Here is a 15,421-nt window from a genome sequence, read left to right as displayed (position 1 = left end):
GCGCGCGCCCGAGGGGCGGGGGTCCGGAGGTGGGGGCGGGGCTTTGATGGGGCGGGGCCTGCCCCGGGGGCGGGGCCTGAGGCGGGAGGCGGGATCCGATTGGGGTACGCGTGCCGAGGACTGGCAGGCAGGGGTCCCACCGCTCACGTCTGGTCGTACAGGCCCCGAGCCGGGACCAGCCTCCTCGCGCGCGGCCGCCAGGCACCGCCGTGGGGCGTTTGCACCTGTGGGGCCGGCCCGCGCCTGCGCACACGGCCGCCTCCCACGGGGCACCCGGATCCAGCCCGCGGCTCGGGGTTCCGCCGGAGGACCGGGGAGTGCACGACGCGGCCCGGGGCCTCCGGGGGTCGGGGGAGGCGAAGGAGCTGGGGGTCCCGTTGGGCTCCCGGATGACGGGGGACCCGGGTGGGGTCCGAGGTGGAGGAGGAGGGCGCCGGAGCAGACTCGGGGCTGGAGGACCTGCCTCTCCGCGTGCCCCCCCGAGCCGTGCGTGGGCGGCTCCGTCCGCCGGGTGTTCGGACGCGTGGTCCTGCTCTGCGCGAGCGTCCCCAGATGCCCCGTCTCTGCCCTCACCACAGACGGAGGCTGAGGCTCCAGCCAGGGATGGCCAGGGCCTGCTGCCCGCCGGCGCGTTGCTCCTCCTCCAGTTCGCGATGGTCCCTAAGGGGAGCCCCCCCATCAGCTCTCCCGTGGGGAGCTCCAAGGCTGCTCCGCTCCCTCCCTGCCCTGGCCTCGGCTGTTGTCTGGCCATGTCGCGACTCTCCGCCAGGCTCCCTGGATCCCTCCCCGCTATGAGAGACCCACTCCTCCACACTCCCAGGGAAGGCAGTGAACGCCACCAGCCCTGCCGGGCAGGATGCACAGCTTCGTCTAGTCCAGGCGGCGCTAGGGACATGTCCACGCGGGTCGCCCTGCTCCTGTCGCCTGCCAGCGCTCCGGGTCCCTGCTTCTGCGGGCCTGACCGCGGATTGCAGTGCGCGTGGCCGGGCTGGGCGTCGCGGGCCAAGGGGCTTCCTGGGGACCCGCCAGGTCCCTACCAGTGTTTTTCTGGCTGCCCTCGTGCCAGGCCCCTGCCCCGGCAGGGCGAGCAGGGGCTGCAGGGCCTCGGGAGGGGGTGGCTCGGGCCGGTGCGGGGAAGGGCAGGACTCCAGGGCCCCAGAGGAGAAAAACCTGGCGGAGGACACAGCCAGGGAGGATAATGTCTGGGGGAGGGTGTAAAGACCACAAATGCTACGGAGGAAATGCCTGGAAGTGTGCTAGACCTGCTGGCAGGGCCCGCAGGGGGAGGGGCGGGGGGGGGGGGCGGGAGGGGAGAGTAGGCAAGGAGGGAGGGAGATGCTGCCTTTTGCACAGGGCGGCTCCCAGGAGTGGACAGCGGAGGAAGACAGGGTGGGACCAGGGACTGGGTCTGAAGACACCATGGATCCTGGGAAGGTTCATCAGTGTCCAGAAACTGCACTGAGCATCGGCCGCACACCTGGAGCTGAGTTCTGGGGCAGACAGACAGCAAACTGAAAAATAAACAGGCCCGGGAGACGCCGCTTAGTGTCTTGGTGCCACTGTGGATGGAGGCAGCCAGGACTGAGTGACCAGGAGGAGCTGGCCTGGCAGCAGAGAGCACATCTGGGTGGTGGGGGTCGGGGGAGAAGAGAGAGTGCAAAGGCCGGTTGAGTCCCTCAGACAGGCGCCTGGGACCTGCTCTGAGTCCCTGCTCCTGGAGCCTTCAGCTTCCTGCCAGCCTCCTCCCCACTTCCTGAACCTCACGCCAGATGGCTTCGGGCACCCTGGTCCACTCCTCTCTCTTTCGGCCACCCACCCGATGAACCTGTTCTCCATCAGGCCTGGGAGGGTTGGGACCCAATCACAGTGCCTGTGAGAAGGCAGAGTTTTCTATCGAAGCCCACTTCCCATGATCCAAACTGCCACTGACTTAAGGAAACAGGATTTGAGGACATAGCTTTCTTTCTCAAGTCGCAAGAAAGAGGAGTGCAGAGAAAACATCTTAAAAAGGAAAATCCACATCTGACCATTTCTGCAGAACTTGGTGCTTCCTGATCCAGCACATTAACCAAATGGAAAGCTGTACTTCCATCAAACCCTCCCACGAACTTCTTAGAATACCTTCCTAAATAACTGGCAGCTTGTGGTTGAAGCTCACAACCAAATCTCTGCCTGGAACACAGCACCCAGTGCAGGCCCAGGCTCCGTCTGCTGCTGTGGACAGCCTCTTGTGCAGGCCCCTTCAAGGCTCTTGACCATTTGGTTCCACAGGGCTGTCTGTCTCTCCCTTTCTGTTCTCACTGTCATGGTCAGCTCGGGCCCCATAACAAAATACCACAGACTGGCGGCCTCAACAGCAGACATTTATTTCTCCCAGTTCTGGAGGCTGGAAGCCGGAGAGCAGGTGCCAGCACGGCCGGGTTCTGGCGAGAGCCACTTCCTCGTTTGCAGACAGCCACCTTGCCGATGTGTCTGCACACGGTGGAGAGACAGCGCAAGCTCTCTGGTGTCTCTTCTCGGAAGGGCACAAATCCCATCAGGAGGGTCCCACCCTCATGACCTCACCTGACCCCAATCACCTACCGAAGGCCCCACCTCCGGACACCATCACGGGCTTGGGGGGTGGAGTGTTAGAGTTTCAACATATCAGGGAGAGAATTAGGGAGAGAATAAATGTCTGTGTTTAAGCTGCCATTTACGTCTGTGGCACTCTGTTCCAGAACCCTGCACACTGAACGCTCACACCCGCACTCTGCTGGCCTGAGCGACAGCACGGAAATGGACTGGTAGTGCAGTGTGCAGCGATGGCTCCTTTCACCTGGCGTTTTGTTTTCAGCGCCGCTGATGGGTCTTTTCGTTGCTGCTGCACACTCAGTTGCACACTTGCGGCCGTTCTGCTGTGGGTATGCACTACACTTTGTTCTTTCTACTGTTAGCGACTGGTTGCCAGGCTTCGGTTTTTATGAAAAGGCTTCCAGGAACATTCTCGTCCACATGTGCACATGAGCACATGTCTGCTGAAGTAGGCATGCTGTGTTCACCTCTGGAAGATAACCCCAAACAGCTTTCCAAAAATCGACGCAAAAATCAAAACTCCTACTGGTACCAAGCAACGGTCTCGCTCTGCTCACCATGATCTGAGCCAATTAATCACGATGAGTTAGAGATCGAGAAAGGAAGCCTTTATTTGATTAGCCAGTATAACCGGAAGATGGCAGACTAATGTCTCAAAAAACCATCTCAAAGAATTACGGAACCTCGAGGCAGTTATAGGGAAAATGGGCAGTGAGGAGGGGTGTGGAGATGTCGGCCTTCGGGCGTGACGGACTCCAGGGTCCCTCATTGTTCTTTTCTTCTGTCTACGATGATGAACGTCCTGCAGGTGTTCCTTCTTCCTGGAGGCCTTCTCGTTCCTGGGGAAGATTTGTCGAGATTGTTAAGAACGAAGCTATCAGGGTACCTCAGCAGGGGTGTGTGCACAGGATCAGGGCCAGAAAATCATGAAAGTGTATAATAATTTATAATGACTACACACTGGAAGGGTTTTAACTGGGAAAGCGTCATTAGTGTGACAAGATGGCCTCACTTACGTCCACTTGCAGTGCTTCCACCAGCAGCACAGGAGACGTTCCTCTTCAGGCGTTTTTGTCAACCTTGGACACTAACAGTTTTGTGATTTCGGGCTTTCTGGTGGGGTGCAGAGGCGTCTGTGTGGTGGGCATTTGCTCTGTGGTGAGGGACGCCTGCACCCCGTCAGAGTCCCCTGCCACCTGCAGCTCTTCTTCGGAGCCTCTGTCCAATGTCGTGACTGTGTGCCGTGGGGTGTCTCCTTCTCACCGGTTTGCAGGAGCTCATCGTACATTCTGGAGGCGATTCTTTCGCCAGTTACAGTCCATTCTCGCTATTCGCGGTTGCTCTGCTCTAAAAAGTCACCGCGAAGATGGAATTACTGAGTGAGGGATCGCGAAGCCCTGCTCCTGGGGAAATCAGCGCCAGCTTCCGCGAGGTGCGGCCGCAGGTTTCCTCAGTGGGTCGGCAGAGCCTCGTTCCGCGTGTGCTTCTGCTGAAAGACACCGCACTGCACGCACGTGGCTGATGCGTGAACGCCGAGCCCGCGGCAGACTGCCCTCGGCCTGCAGGAGCCCACGTGACGCGGGATCTTCTCCGTCAGGCTCGTCCGGCCTCCTGCGCTTAGAACACCAGGCGGAACTCCAGCTCCAGGCCTCGGGCCGTCTTCACCAACAAAAAGCACAAAGGTGTGGAAAACGTGGCACTAAACAGGCGGGAAAGGACACTTGTTGACACGTGAGCTGAAACCAGAAGGCAGAGCGTCGTCCCATCCACCTCAGCCGGGAGCGTGCGGGTCCCCAAAAGACCACGGAAGCACCGTGAGCGTGGATTGTGGGGCCACAGACAAACCCCAGGGAGGGGGTGAATTTGCAATTATGGGGGATCCACTGTGTCTGCACCACAGAGCACACAGCCTCCTCCACAGCAGGCGGCCCTGCCACCCTTTCCATGCTGGCTTTCGGCGAACAGGCCTTCTTAGTTTCCACCTTTTCCAGTGATCTGCCTTGTCCTTTCTGGCAAGGACTTGGGGTGCTGTCCAGGCACCTGCCTGGGCGGAGGCGGTGAGGATGCTGGAGTTGCTGGCTTTCACATTTACATCTCCCAGCCAGCAGGCCTGCTCCGGCAGGCGGTGTGAGGTGGGGTCCAGCTGTGGTCTAGTGACCCGGCACACTGACCAGGTAAGCGTGGGGCTGAGCCAATCCAGGTTTGGGGCAACCGGAGGCCATTGGGGCTCTAAGAAAAAAAGCAAAATTATTATGATAAAATTAGATACACATTTATTCAGAACGAGAGAAAAAAATCACCACAAATTAAACATTTTTTTAAAAGCTGACTAATAGCACAAGCATCACAAAATCTAGAAAATAATTGTTTATAAGTTCATAATTTTTATTCATAAGTTTTTATTCATAGTTGCCTGCTCCTCCTCTCTGATACTTTTTTCATCTACATTTTTTATGGTTTCTTCTTATAACAAATTTGCAATGTCATTTTCCAGGGAGAAAAGAGAAAGATCATTTGGCCCCTCCGGCAAAGCTGAGAGGAAAAAAACCCTGACGGCTGTTTTACGACCCTGCTTGCCAACTCGTGACCAGCTGTGTCACACACATCGATAGGACTGCTGCCGAAGTTTGAGAGACTTTCTCTGCTTCTTTCATCTGAAAGCAGGGAAGTTCTGGGCAGCGCACGTTCCCTGCGCTGTGACTGGTCTGGAACGTGGCTGCTGATCTGATGAGCCTTCCCCATGATGTCCTCGTCACCTTGGCTGTCGGGACTCTGCGAGACCTCGTCAACGTCAGCATTTCCTGTGAAGTCAGCGGGTGCTCAGTGCCTTTCTCAGGGTCCAGTGACTCACTCCTCCTGGTTTGTTGCCACCGGAGCTCCTGGAAGCTGTTCTCTACTCCAGGATGTCCGGCATCAACTTCATTATGCAGGGAAGTGACGGGGACGACATAAATACACTCCACTGAACCCCAGCTGACATTTCCACAACTCAACTTCCCCCGGGCCAGATCCCAAAAGTGCCCCCACCTCTCCAGCAAGAGGGGAAGCACGACTGGGAGCCCGAGACAGCGTGGGAACTGCTGTGGTCACAGCACCTCAGTTTATCAGGTTTTACAAAACTCTATGACCCTACAGACCCTGCCATGTGTGCCGTGCTGTGTCCCTGGGGGGCCTTTGTCCATCTGTGCCCACTGCCATGCTGTCCCCGCTGCTCTGGCCATATGGTTCCAATCTAGGAGAGCCGAGGCCCCCACATGTGTCCTAGGTGCAGGCAGGACCTTTCCCTCCAGTGGCCGACTGCCGGCCTTTTCCAGCTTCTGGAGCCGCCATCCCTGCATCCCTGTGCTTGCGGCCCCTTCCTCCATTGTCAAAGCAACACAGCATTTATCCTAAAATTTGCACCCAGGATTTGTTTTAATCAGATATGGGAAGGTAACAGAAACAGAGGCAACTGCCTTTGAAAGAAGAATCTATTACTTATATTTCCCAAGAGAAAGAGTACACCACACAGGGCAACACGGGAGACACCAGTTTGAGCCAGGAGACAGGCAGCCATGAAGAGAACGTGGCTCACAGCCTTACTGGGGTCTCCAAAGGGAAGAACGTGCAAGGCAGCAAAGGTACACACAGAAAGTTAGCACTGGCTGGTTTGAACGCTTTCTGCAGGTCTGGGCTATGGGGGCGGCCCCTGGTTGGCCAGTACCTGGCAGGGGCGGCTTGGGGCAGGGGGAGTATTTGCTTGGTGTGGGAGAAGGAGATGGGAGCCCATGGGGTGTGGGCTCTGGTAGTTCATCTGTCGTTGAAGGCCCTCTCTCATGTCTCAGCGCCTCCAGGAATCCACGAGTCCTGGGCAGGGCCATGTCCCCAGGGCCATAGCCCAAACACCAAGGCTTCAAGAGTACAATCAGGGGGAAACAGAAAAGTTCTCGCCTGCCTAGAGATGCAGCCAGGTCTGATTTAAGAGAGAAAACTGGATTTTGTTATGAGAAGGACCGATGCTGCCACTGACGGTCGACGTCCCAGGGAGAGGCAGCCGCAGCCCACACTTCTCAGCCAGAGATAAATGGAGCCGAAAACAGAAAAGAAAAAAGAGCGGGGAGAAGAGGAAGAAAGAAAACCAAGGTAAGGGAGAAAAAAGCGCCCACTTTTGCCTATTCTTTTACTGGAAGAACTGAGGGCACCCCAAGGTGGATTCCCACAGCCTTGGAGCAGGGTCCCGTCTGTAGGGCCTCCACCCTCAATACCCGATGTCACTGAATTGTGGCTCTGCCCAGCCGACTGCTGGAGCATGTCATGCTCGGGTAGGTGAGCTAGCATGCTCAGTCCAGGGCCCACGTCGCCAGCCTCTCAGCTGCAGTTGCCTCCACCTCGAAGGGACACCATGCGCCTTCTCAGGCTGCCCATGGGTCCCTCAGCTTTCCAGCGCACACGACCTCTGCAGACAAGAGCTCGGCTGCAGCCACCTCTCTCCACGAGCACGGGTGTGGCCTTACACTGATGACAGCCTTCTCCAAGGAGACTCACGTGACACACTCATTACGGACACACAGGTCCAACACCTTTTAGTCCTTTTTGGGTTCTAGTGGCACCACGTTCCTCCCCCAGACCCCTTGGCTACCTGGAGCCCCTTGGGACTAACCAAGCGAACAGCAGTGGGAGTTCGTGGACTATGCAAGTGGCACTGCCAGCCACCAGCGTGACAGAGCTCGGTGGAGTGCTGCTGCTTGCCCTTCCTCAATTGGGACGTCCCTGATGACAGATGTACCCAGGGGTCAAGACACTTGGCCAAACTTCATCTGTTGTCATAGCAGTGGATGCCCTGAACAACGATGGCTCCTCCGCACAGTGATCATACACAATCAGGCCATTGACTAAAAATCGTCCCCTTCAGTGGATGGAACCCTAGGAGTCTCTTGTCTCACAGAATGCAAAATATAAATTAAAATCAGCATGTCTGCACACATACTAAGGCCACAATCCAAGGCCTGGTCAGGACACACCTACTCCCTTTGGAGTTACAGACATTATAACAGTGACCAAGACACACATGTTACTTGTTAAAATACAGAGAGAACTGCCATGTCCCTGTGAGGTCCCAGAGAGCCCATTTAACTGAGAGACTTGATGCTCTTCTTAACCAACTTCTGTCAAATTCCAGTTCAGCAAACAGACCCTAGGTGAGCCTGTGTCTTGTCCGGCCTTCCACACCCTTAACTAAAGGGCCTTTGGCCCACTCACGCCTCACACCAATGAGGAGAGCTCTCCCATTGCCCTTTCCTGCATCGGAAGCGGGTGTGTCCTGCCTGTCATAAAGACTCCTATGTGAGGCCCTTCCTGACGCGCCTTGGGCTCCCCGTGTGGCCTTGCATGGGGAGCCTGCCTCCTGTTCCTAGGGATCTATGAGCACGACCTTCTTCCCTTGTGGCAAGGATTTCCGTGTCTGCACATTGGGCATATCTGATCGAAGCCAATGCCAAGTACAAATTTTAGAACAATCTTCAAACCTCTCTCTCTTCCAAGGTGAGCGCATGGCCTCCTCCATGTCAGCTCTCCCTCTGCCTCCCCCACAGGACACTGTGATAGCATTTGGGGGGGGCCCACTGGGATAATCCAGGATCATCTCCCATCTCAACATCCTTAACTTAATCACACCTCTAAGTCCTTTCACCAGGTAAGGTCACGGTCACAGGTCCTGGGGACTAGGACAGTGGACTCCGTCGGGGGCCAGCCAACCACACTCCACTTATGCCCCTCATGACTTCTGTGCTGTTGTTGTCACATTCTAATTCTCTAGAGACAGTTGAAGACGTGACTGTTGCACAAGTCCTCCTTTGTGGGGGTTCCATACAACACACCCTCTCTGTTCATCTCCCTCCTTCCTGTACTCTGGGCTGTTCTGGGTCATTCTCCTCCCGCTTGAAGGACACCGCTGAATGCTTCCTGAAGTGAGGCTCAGTGGAGACAAACGTTCTCAGAGTTGGTTTCTCCAAAACGTCTTTATTTGACCTTCGTTTTTGCTGGATTTAGATCGTAGGTTGCCAGTTACTCACTTTCAGGACTGCGAAGTTTTCGCTCCGCTGTCTCTTGGCGTCGGCTCTCCTGTTGAAAAGTCAGCGCTCGCTCTTCCCTTTTTGCACGTCGAGGTAATAGGTCTCTTTTCCTCCAGCGAATGGAAGGTTTTCCCTTTTCTGTGGTTTCCCGGCTCCCTTAAGAGGAGTGCGGATCCAGCGTTTTTTGCGCGTTTCCTCTTGGGCTGCAGAGCACTTCCTGATCTGCGGATGGACGGCTTTTATCACTTTCAGAAAATTATCAGCTCCTGCCCTTCCCCATACTGTTTGTCACCAACCGAAGGGGCTGGCGCTTAGGTGGCCTCCCAGGACGGGTCCCGGTGTCTGAGGGAAGACCCTGCTGAGTCAGAGGCTTTCCCCGCGCTGTGAGACGCTTGGCTGTTGGACACGCAGCGCTGCGTGACCTCCTCAAGCCGTGCAGAGTTTAAAGCGTGCACGTTTACACCTGCGACCCCACCTCTAGGGCCCCGCCCTCGCCCCCGCCGGCCCACCTAAGCCCCTGCCCCCGCCCCCGCCCCCGCCCCACCCCCACCCGCCTGGGTTCCAAGACGTGGCCACACCCCTACCCTGCCCCGCCCACCGCCCCCGTCCCAAGACCCGCCCACGCCCCGCCCCGGTCCCGGCCACGCCCACCGCCCCGCCCCCGCCCCGCGGTGGCAGTCACGTGGCACGCGACCCGGAGGCGGAACCGGCAGTCGCGGCGCAGACTGACTCCCGGAGCGCGGAGCAGCTGGTGGACCTGCAGGGCTCCGGGGGGTCCGCGCTCCGGCCGTGCGCCACCCACCGCGCCCCTGCGCCCGGACCCTGCGCCCCCGGCGCCCCCCGCGCCCCTGCTATGTGCCCCTTGCGCCCCCGCACCACGCTGCTCACGCTTTTTGCCGCGCTGCTGATCGCGCACCGCGCAGCCCTGGGCGAGGCTCCGTACTTGGTGCGCGTGGACGCGGCCCGTGTGGTGCGTCCCCTGCGGCCCTTCTGGAGGAGCACCGGCTTCTGGTGAGAACCCCGCGCGGGGAAACTGAGGCCCGAGCGGCCCATCTCGCCTCTGTCCCGCCGCGCGCCCGGCCTCCGCGTCTCTGGGACTCCCCTGCCGCATCTGGAGAGACCCTTGGGCTCTTGCGCCCCGGCGACTCCTGTGCCCACTGCGCGGAGTAGGCGCTCCGAAATGAGGCAGGCCGCCCAAGCCCTGAAATGCCCCTAGCCGGCTCAATCCTTCCCCTGGGGTCCACCCTCAATCAGAGCGGAGTCTGGTCTGTGTCGGCTGGCTCCACGCGTTTTTGGGGTGTCGCGGGAATTTCCTGGCTGAGTGGGTACCCTTTGTGTTGGAGGAATGGGTCCAGGCTCAGAGTTTGCCTGGTGGCCGCCAGAGATCTGAGGAGCCTCGTGATTGAGCCTGGTGGCCGACGGGGCAGCCCAGGCCCTGGGAGGGGCCTTGGCTCAGGACACTGCCCTTTGCTGCAGGCCAGGACCTTCTCAAGGGGGCAGCTCCGACGCTGTCGAATGTCCCTGCAGTGGGACCTGCCCTGCATCCCTGCGTGTCCCCAGCCTCTCTGTGTCAGGCTTCCAGCTGAGATGCCCCAGGCTGGTGGGGCAAAGAGCGCGCCGACATGTGGTTCTCTCTTCTCTGGAAGTCCCTGACCCCCATAAACATGAGACTTCACAACGTTCCTGGCGTTAGGAGTCATTTTATTACATCAGGGACATAAAATTCACTGGTGAACACTCCCCAGTCTGTCTGCCAGAGCCTGTGTCCTGGGCAGCCCTGGGGCCTAGACCCGTTGGTGCGGGATGTGCCGGGCCGCTCTGCCAGCCCCACCACGGGGACTAATTCCGCCACTCCTCCTTGTTCTGTCCCCAGTCCCCCACTGCCACACAGCCGGGCTGACCAGTATGACCTTAGCTGGGACCAGAAGCTCAACCTGGCCTATGTGGGCGCCATCCCTCATGGTGGCATCGAGCAGGTGCGGACCCACTGGCTGCTGGACCTCATCACGGCCAGGTGGGTGTTGGAGAGGGTGGGCAGCTGGGCAGAGCCCACAGCATGGAGATGAGGACTGAGGCTGCGAGGAGACGGTGCCTGGCTGTAGGGGCAGCAGGGGAGGGGCTCCTGCTCTGAGGACCTGTTGCTTCTACACTTCCTGGCAAGGCATCCTGTGGGGAGACGAGGAGGATGGTCCTCCTTGGCTCTGCGGGGCCGTGGGTGCCTGGGCAGCCCCTGGGTCGGGCACAGCTGCCCTCCTGCCCAAGGTCTGCCGGGAGGCTTGGGGTCAGGTGGGCATTCCACTGCCCTGGCTTTGTGGCTGGACCAGGCACCAGGAGTGGGCACCCAGGTGACCCGTGCTGAGTGTTCTCGGGTGGGGCTGTGCAGGGACGCTGTGCCCGAGGGCTGAGGTGAGGCTCTGTCACTCACACCTGCCTTTGGCCCTGCAAGGCCCCGCAGGGTGAGGCATGAGGGGTAAGGAACACTTGGGTGTGTGTACTGGGGGGGCTTTCAGAGGCACAGAGACCCTCACGCCCTGGCCAGAGCCCCCAGCTGTCAGGCTTTGGCACCTTAGAGCCACATGATTGCTTTGGGGTCCTCATTCTAATAAAATGGCGATGCCACATCCAACGAGTCTCACGACGCATGGCACCAGAGCCCTGGTTGGCACTGGCGGTGTTCGTCTCGAGGGCCCAGGTCTTGGGTCCTCGTGTGGCTGGTCCTTGTCTGTCTGGGTCCTTGTGTGTCTGGTCCTCGCGTGTGTTCACTGCACCATCCTCCTGCCTCGTTGGGTCGTGTTGGTTCCTCCAGGGCAGAGGCGGCACAACATTGCTCTGTGTGGGGTCCTGGTGGGCCACAGGAGAGAAGGTCTGCCTTGGGCTCCCAGGAGGGAGTGGAGACTGGGGGCAGGCACTGGCCCTACTAGAGGGTGGAGTCGGCAGCCGCCCGCTCCCTGTGGCGGGCTTGGGCCGCCTGCACAGCGCTGTGCACGCTGTGGAACAGCTGCGCTTCCTCAGCCGTATCCCCCTGGTCATCCCCGAGGAAGCCGCCTCTCCTCAGGGCCTCCCTGACCGCAGGGCTGCAGCAGGCCAGGAGCAGAGTGATGCCCAGGGCCCCGTAGTCTCGGCGCAGGTCCCACAGCGTGGCCATGCCGGCCGCATCCAGGAACAGCATCGGGGCACAGTCAATGACAACTGCGTGGAAGCTGCCCGCCGTGGGCACCAGCACAGCTGAGCTGCTCCCTGGGCCGAGGTCCTTGCCCTCAACAGGGTCTTCCTCACTGACCCCTGCTCCTGAGCCCCGCTGCTTTCTCCTGGCGGCCTCGCGCCCTGCATCCAGCCCCGTGAGGCTGTAGAGCGATTTCAGGAAGAAGTCCTTGTTGGCGTAGTAGAGTGGCCCCGCGAAGCGGAACACCCGCACCCCGGGCTCAGGGACCAGGCCCTCAAATTCCTCGGCGTCCTCGTAGAATCCTGAGTCCCCGATGCGGGCGAGCAGGACAGCACGTGGGCGTTGTGTGCGGCCGGCCAGGCTGAGCAGTGAGAGGAGCACGCCAACCAGCAGGCCAGCCTCGGTGCTGACCAGCACGCAGGTGGCCGCAGTGGCCACCCAGACCAGTGCGTCGGCTGGGCTGAGCTGCCACAGCTGTGGGACGTCCCTCACCTTGCGCAGGGCCCCCCGCAGGCTGACGACGATGACACAGGCCAGCACGCTCCGCTGCAGGTCCCGGAACAGTGGCGCCAGTGCCAGCAGCACCAGCAGCACCACAGCGGCACTGACCACGCTGGACAGCTGCGTGCGGCAGCCGGTGGCCGTCTTCACCAGGCTCTTGGCCAGGGCAGCGCTGGTGGCAAAACAGTGGAAAAAGGCGGGCAGCACGTTGCAGCAGCCCACGGCCAGCAGCTCCTGGTTGGCCCGCACAGAGTAGCCGTGGCTGCGGGCAAACATCTCAGCCAGTGAGATGGAGAAGGCGGAGGCCACGAAGGCCAGGGGCACAGCGTCCAGCGCCACGCGCTGCATCAGCCCGGGGTCCGGCACCCGCGGGGCCATGAAGCCCGTGGGGATGTCGCCGGCCACACTAGAGCCAAAGCGCTCATGGAACTGCCCTAAATGGGATGCGAGCGTGGCCGCCAGAATGACCAGCAGCTCCGTGGGCAGCGGCACCTTCAGGCGGTGCCGGCAGCGGTCTGAGAGCTCCTTGGCGGCCAGCAGCACGGCCAGGCACACGGCACTGGTGAGCACGTCACATAGGTTGGCCTGCCCAGCACTGCGTAGCAGGCTCAGCCATGTGCTGACCACCATGCCTGGCCCCTGGTGCCGCGGGACCCGCACGCCCAGCAGGTGCCTTAGCTGGGAGGTGAGGATGGTCACTGAGGCCCCCATGGCAAAGCCGTCGAGCAGTGGCTGTGAGAGGTAGGCAGACACGAAGCCGAGCCGGAGGATACCCATGAAGACCTGTGGACACAATGGGGTCAGGGCAGTGGAGTGGCCGCAGCACAGAGCCTGACGTCTCTCCATTGCTGCTGCTTAGTTCCTGAGTGAACTCTGTTCACAGTCCCCCACGCATGCACGTGCACACAGCCACAGCAGACACTGGAGGTACACGCATGGCCACGGATGCTCATTTCTGGCCCTTGCCAGCCCACATATGTGGGCTCTGAGCCCTGGAAGGCAGCTCCTCTCTCCTGCCCTGTGAGTGGCACCACCCCATCCCAGGAGATCTAGAGCTGATGGGAGGGACCTGGAGTGGTCCCCGGAGGGATTGACGTTGGAGTGGACAGTCCTGCCACAGGAGAGGCTGGGTGTGGTGAGGCTGCAGGAGGGCAGGTGGCCCTCAGGGTCCCACACGGGGTGGGAAGCTCAGAGTGGGTATGTGGACCGTAATCGGCATGTCTGGAGCCGAGGCAGCCCTCTGGCTGCCTGTCCCTGCCCAGGCCACGGCTGGCTGGATAGACTCCCCGCCCGCTGGGCACCTCAGCGCCTCTGGGCCCGTCCTGGGGTGTCGTCCCACACACACCTCTGCCTCTGCCTCTCTGTCCTCTCCTTGCCAGTTAACGCCACTGTCCCCTGAGGCCCTGACCCTGTACTTCTCCCGCTCGGCCCTTCCCGGTGGGCGGCGAGCACCTCAGGGGCAGCTCCAAGTGGCTAAGCCGGCATCTGAGCCCAGGCCTGGCTGCGCAGGATCCCGTGCAGCTGCCTCCTCACCTGGTAAATGCCGGCCAGCAGAGTAAGGGCGGTGGCGACACGGATGGCGTAGCAGTCCCTCCCGCAGTTCTGCAGCCCGAGCGCCAGCATGGCGGCTGAGGCGTTGAAGGTGCTGCTGTTGTGCCTGGGCCCCGGGCCATCCTGGGCGGGGTCGAAGCCGGCCAGCAGGAGCTCGCGGTCCACCACCTGCCCCACCATGAGGCAGAGCAGGCTGAAGATGCCCACAGAGACGTGGCGTGAGGTGCCCATGAGGAAGTAGATGAGGTTCGCGAAGAAGGACGTGTAGAGGCTGTAGATGGGCTGCAGCCCTGCCAGCAGTGAGTAGGCGATGGCCTGCGGCACCAGGATGATGCCGATGACCAGCCCGGACATGACGTCCCCCACCAGGTCCTCCCGCAGGCGGTAACCGCGCAGCCAGCGCGTGGCGGGGAGCAGGTCCTGCACCAGCGCCTTGGCCCCCTGCATGCTGCATGTGCAGCTCCGCCGCAGTCTGGCCTTCAGCGTTTCGCACAGGCCCTGGGTTGCTGGGGGCTGCCGGCGGACTAGCACCGGCCCCCAACTCTGCTCCGGGGGCACTTCCATCCTGGGGAACCAGGTCCCTTGGGGAAAACTGCAACAGAGAAGTGGGCATCGTCACTGGGGTGGGGGGACGTGCTGGGTCAGAGGCTGTTGCGGAGACCCAGACACATGTGACCAAAGCCAGCTTCACTGCTCCCTGTCCACCACCCCATCCAGGCGCAGGCCCGCTGTCACCACATGCCCACACCAGAGGCCCCCCTGCTCCCCTGTGCAAACCACCGTGGTCCCCTCCAACCATCTCTCCTTCTCTGCACTGTGGCGCTGGGTGTCATGGGCTCAGAGGAAGAGGGCCTCCTGACACCCCCGTTGAGCCTGGCAGATGCTGGGACCCCAAATCTGTGCCGGGGGAGGGGTGCTCTCTGGAGCAGCACCTGCCACGTGTCCCGTCCTTGTGGCAGGATTCCTGGGACGTGCTTTGGGAGAGGGATCTTGGCAAGGCCGGCAGGGAGGCGGGTTAGGGTGACTGGCGTCTGTCGCCTGCCCGGTGTCCGGGATGGCGGGGCACCCTTCCTGAGTGTGTGTTCGTGTTCCTGGGTTTGGTTGGTGTCCCACACTGCGCAGGGGCTCCATGGAACCGCCTGCCGACTGTCCCTGCTTTCCTGAGGGCAGCCGCCGTCCAGGCCCAGCCCTCTGCAAACAGCCAGCCCGGCCAGCCCAGCCCTCCCTCTTGGAGCACAGGGTGTCGGCGGCCTTGGCCCTCCTCTTCACAGCTGTGCCGAGTCCAGCTCAGACCAGCTCTTGATCTTCCTCTCGTGTCATCGTTGGGCAGACAGTCTCTGCACCCTCAGAGCCTGGTCAGCCTGGTGCTGTGTCGAGTTCCCTGTGTGCGCTGGGCCAGGACACCCGGAGTGTCCCTCGGTGTGGAGGACGAGTGGCGGGCACAGCCTGTGGGCTCCAGAGTGGCGGGTCTGCTCCTTTGGGGACCGTTATAAGGCTGCGTTTCCTTCCTCTGAAGAGCTCCCCACATGGGTCCCCAAGTGCCTTGAGGCTCAAGCTCCTGGGGTCCAGGTGTGTAGATTGA

General features: G+C 60.6%; 2 protein-coding genes and 1 long non-coding RNA gene across 10 annotated transcripts in view; 1 reads left to right on the top strand and 2 right to left on the bottom strand.

The window, feature by feature from the left end:
* Positions 1–3,160: 3,160 nt before the first annotated feature.
* On the bottom strand, positions 3,161–9,120 carry LOC102149012 (uncharacterized). The gene is made up of 3 exons (XR_290085.4): positions 8,227–9,120; positions 3,591–4,803; positions 3,161–3,413 (listed from the first exon to the last, which is right to left on the bottom strand). It is a non-coding gene; the product is annotated as an uncharacterized lncRNA (long non-coding RNA).
* Positions 9,121–9,282: 162 nt separating this feature from the next.
* IDUA (alpha-L-iduronidase) overlaps positions 9,283–15,421 on the top strand; it is a 15,857-nt gene continuing 9,718 nt past the window's right edge. For 2 of the 7 annotated variants that reach the window (XR_002807209.2, XM_001917827.6), the window contains exons 1-2: positions 9,283–9,635; positions 10,498–10,638. Coding sequence is in view for 3 of the 7 variants with exons in the window: in XM_001917827.6 (XP_001917862.5) it covers positions 9,478–9,635; positions 10,498–10,638 (299 nt within the window). In the remaining 4 variants the exon portion in view is untranslated. The remainder of the gene's footprint in view (positions 9,636–10,497; positions 10,639–15,421) is intronic. The other 5 variants (XM_070264075.1, XR_002807208.2, XR_011437656.1 and 2 more) reach the window with 5 other exon arrangements.
* SLC26A1 (solute carrier family 26 member 1) overlaps positions 10,309–15,421 on the bottom strand; it is an 8,642-nt gene continuing 3,529 nt past the window's right edge. For both annotated transcript variants that reach the window (XM_070264072.1, XM_014738677.3), the window contains 2 exons: positions 13,822–14,431; positions 10,309–13,071 (listed from right to left, as the gene is read on the bottom strand). In XM_070264072.1, the coding sequence (XP_070120173.1) occupies positions 11,542–13,071; positions 13,822–14,403 (2,112 nt within the window). In that variant the 5' untranslated portion in view covers positions 14,404–14,431 and the 3' untranslated portion in view covers positions 10,309–11,541. The remainder of the gene's footprint in view (positions 13,072–13,821; positions 14,432–15,421) is intronic.

Source organism: Equus caballus, chromosome 3 (genome assembly GCF_041296265.1).
Source record: "Equus caballus isolate H_3958 breed thoroughbred chromosome 3, TB-T2T, whole genome shotgun sequence".
Lineage (NCBI taxonomy): Eukaryota > Metazoa > Chordata > Mammalia > Perissodactyla > Equidae > Equus > Equus caballus.
The sequence above is the reverse complement of the archived record's forward strand: the minus strand, read 5'-3'. Positions and strand labels throughout refer to the sequence as shown.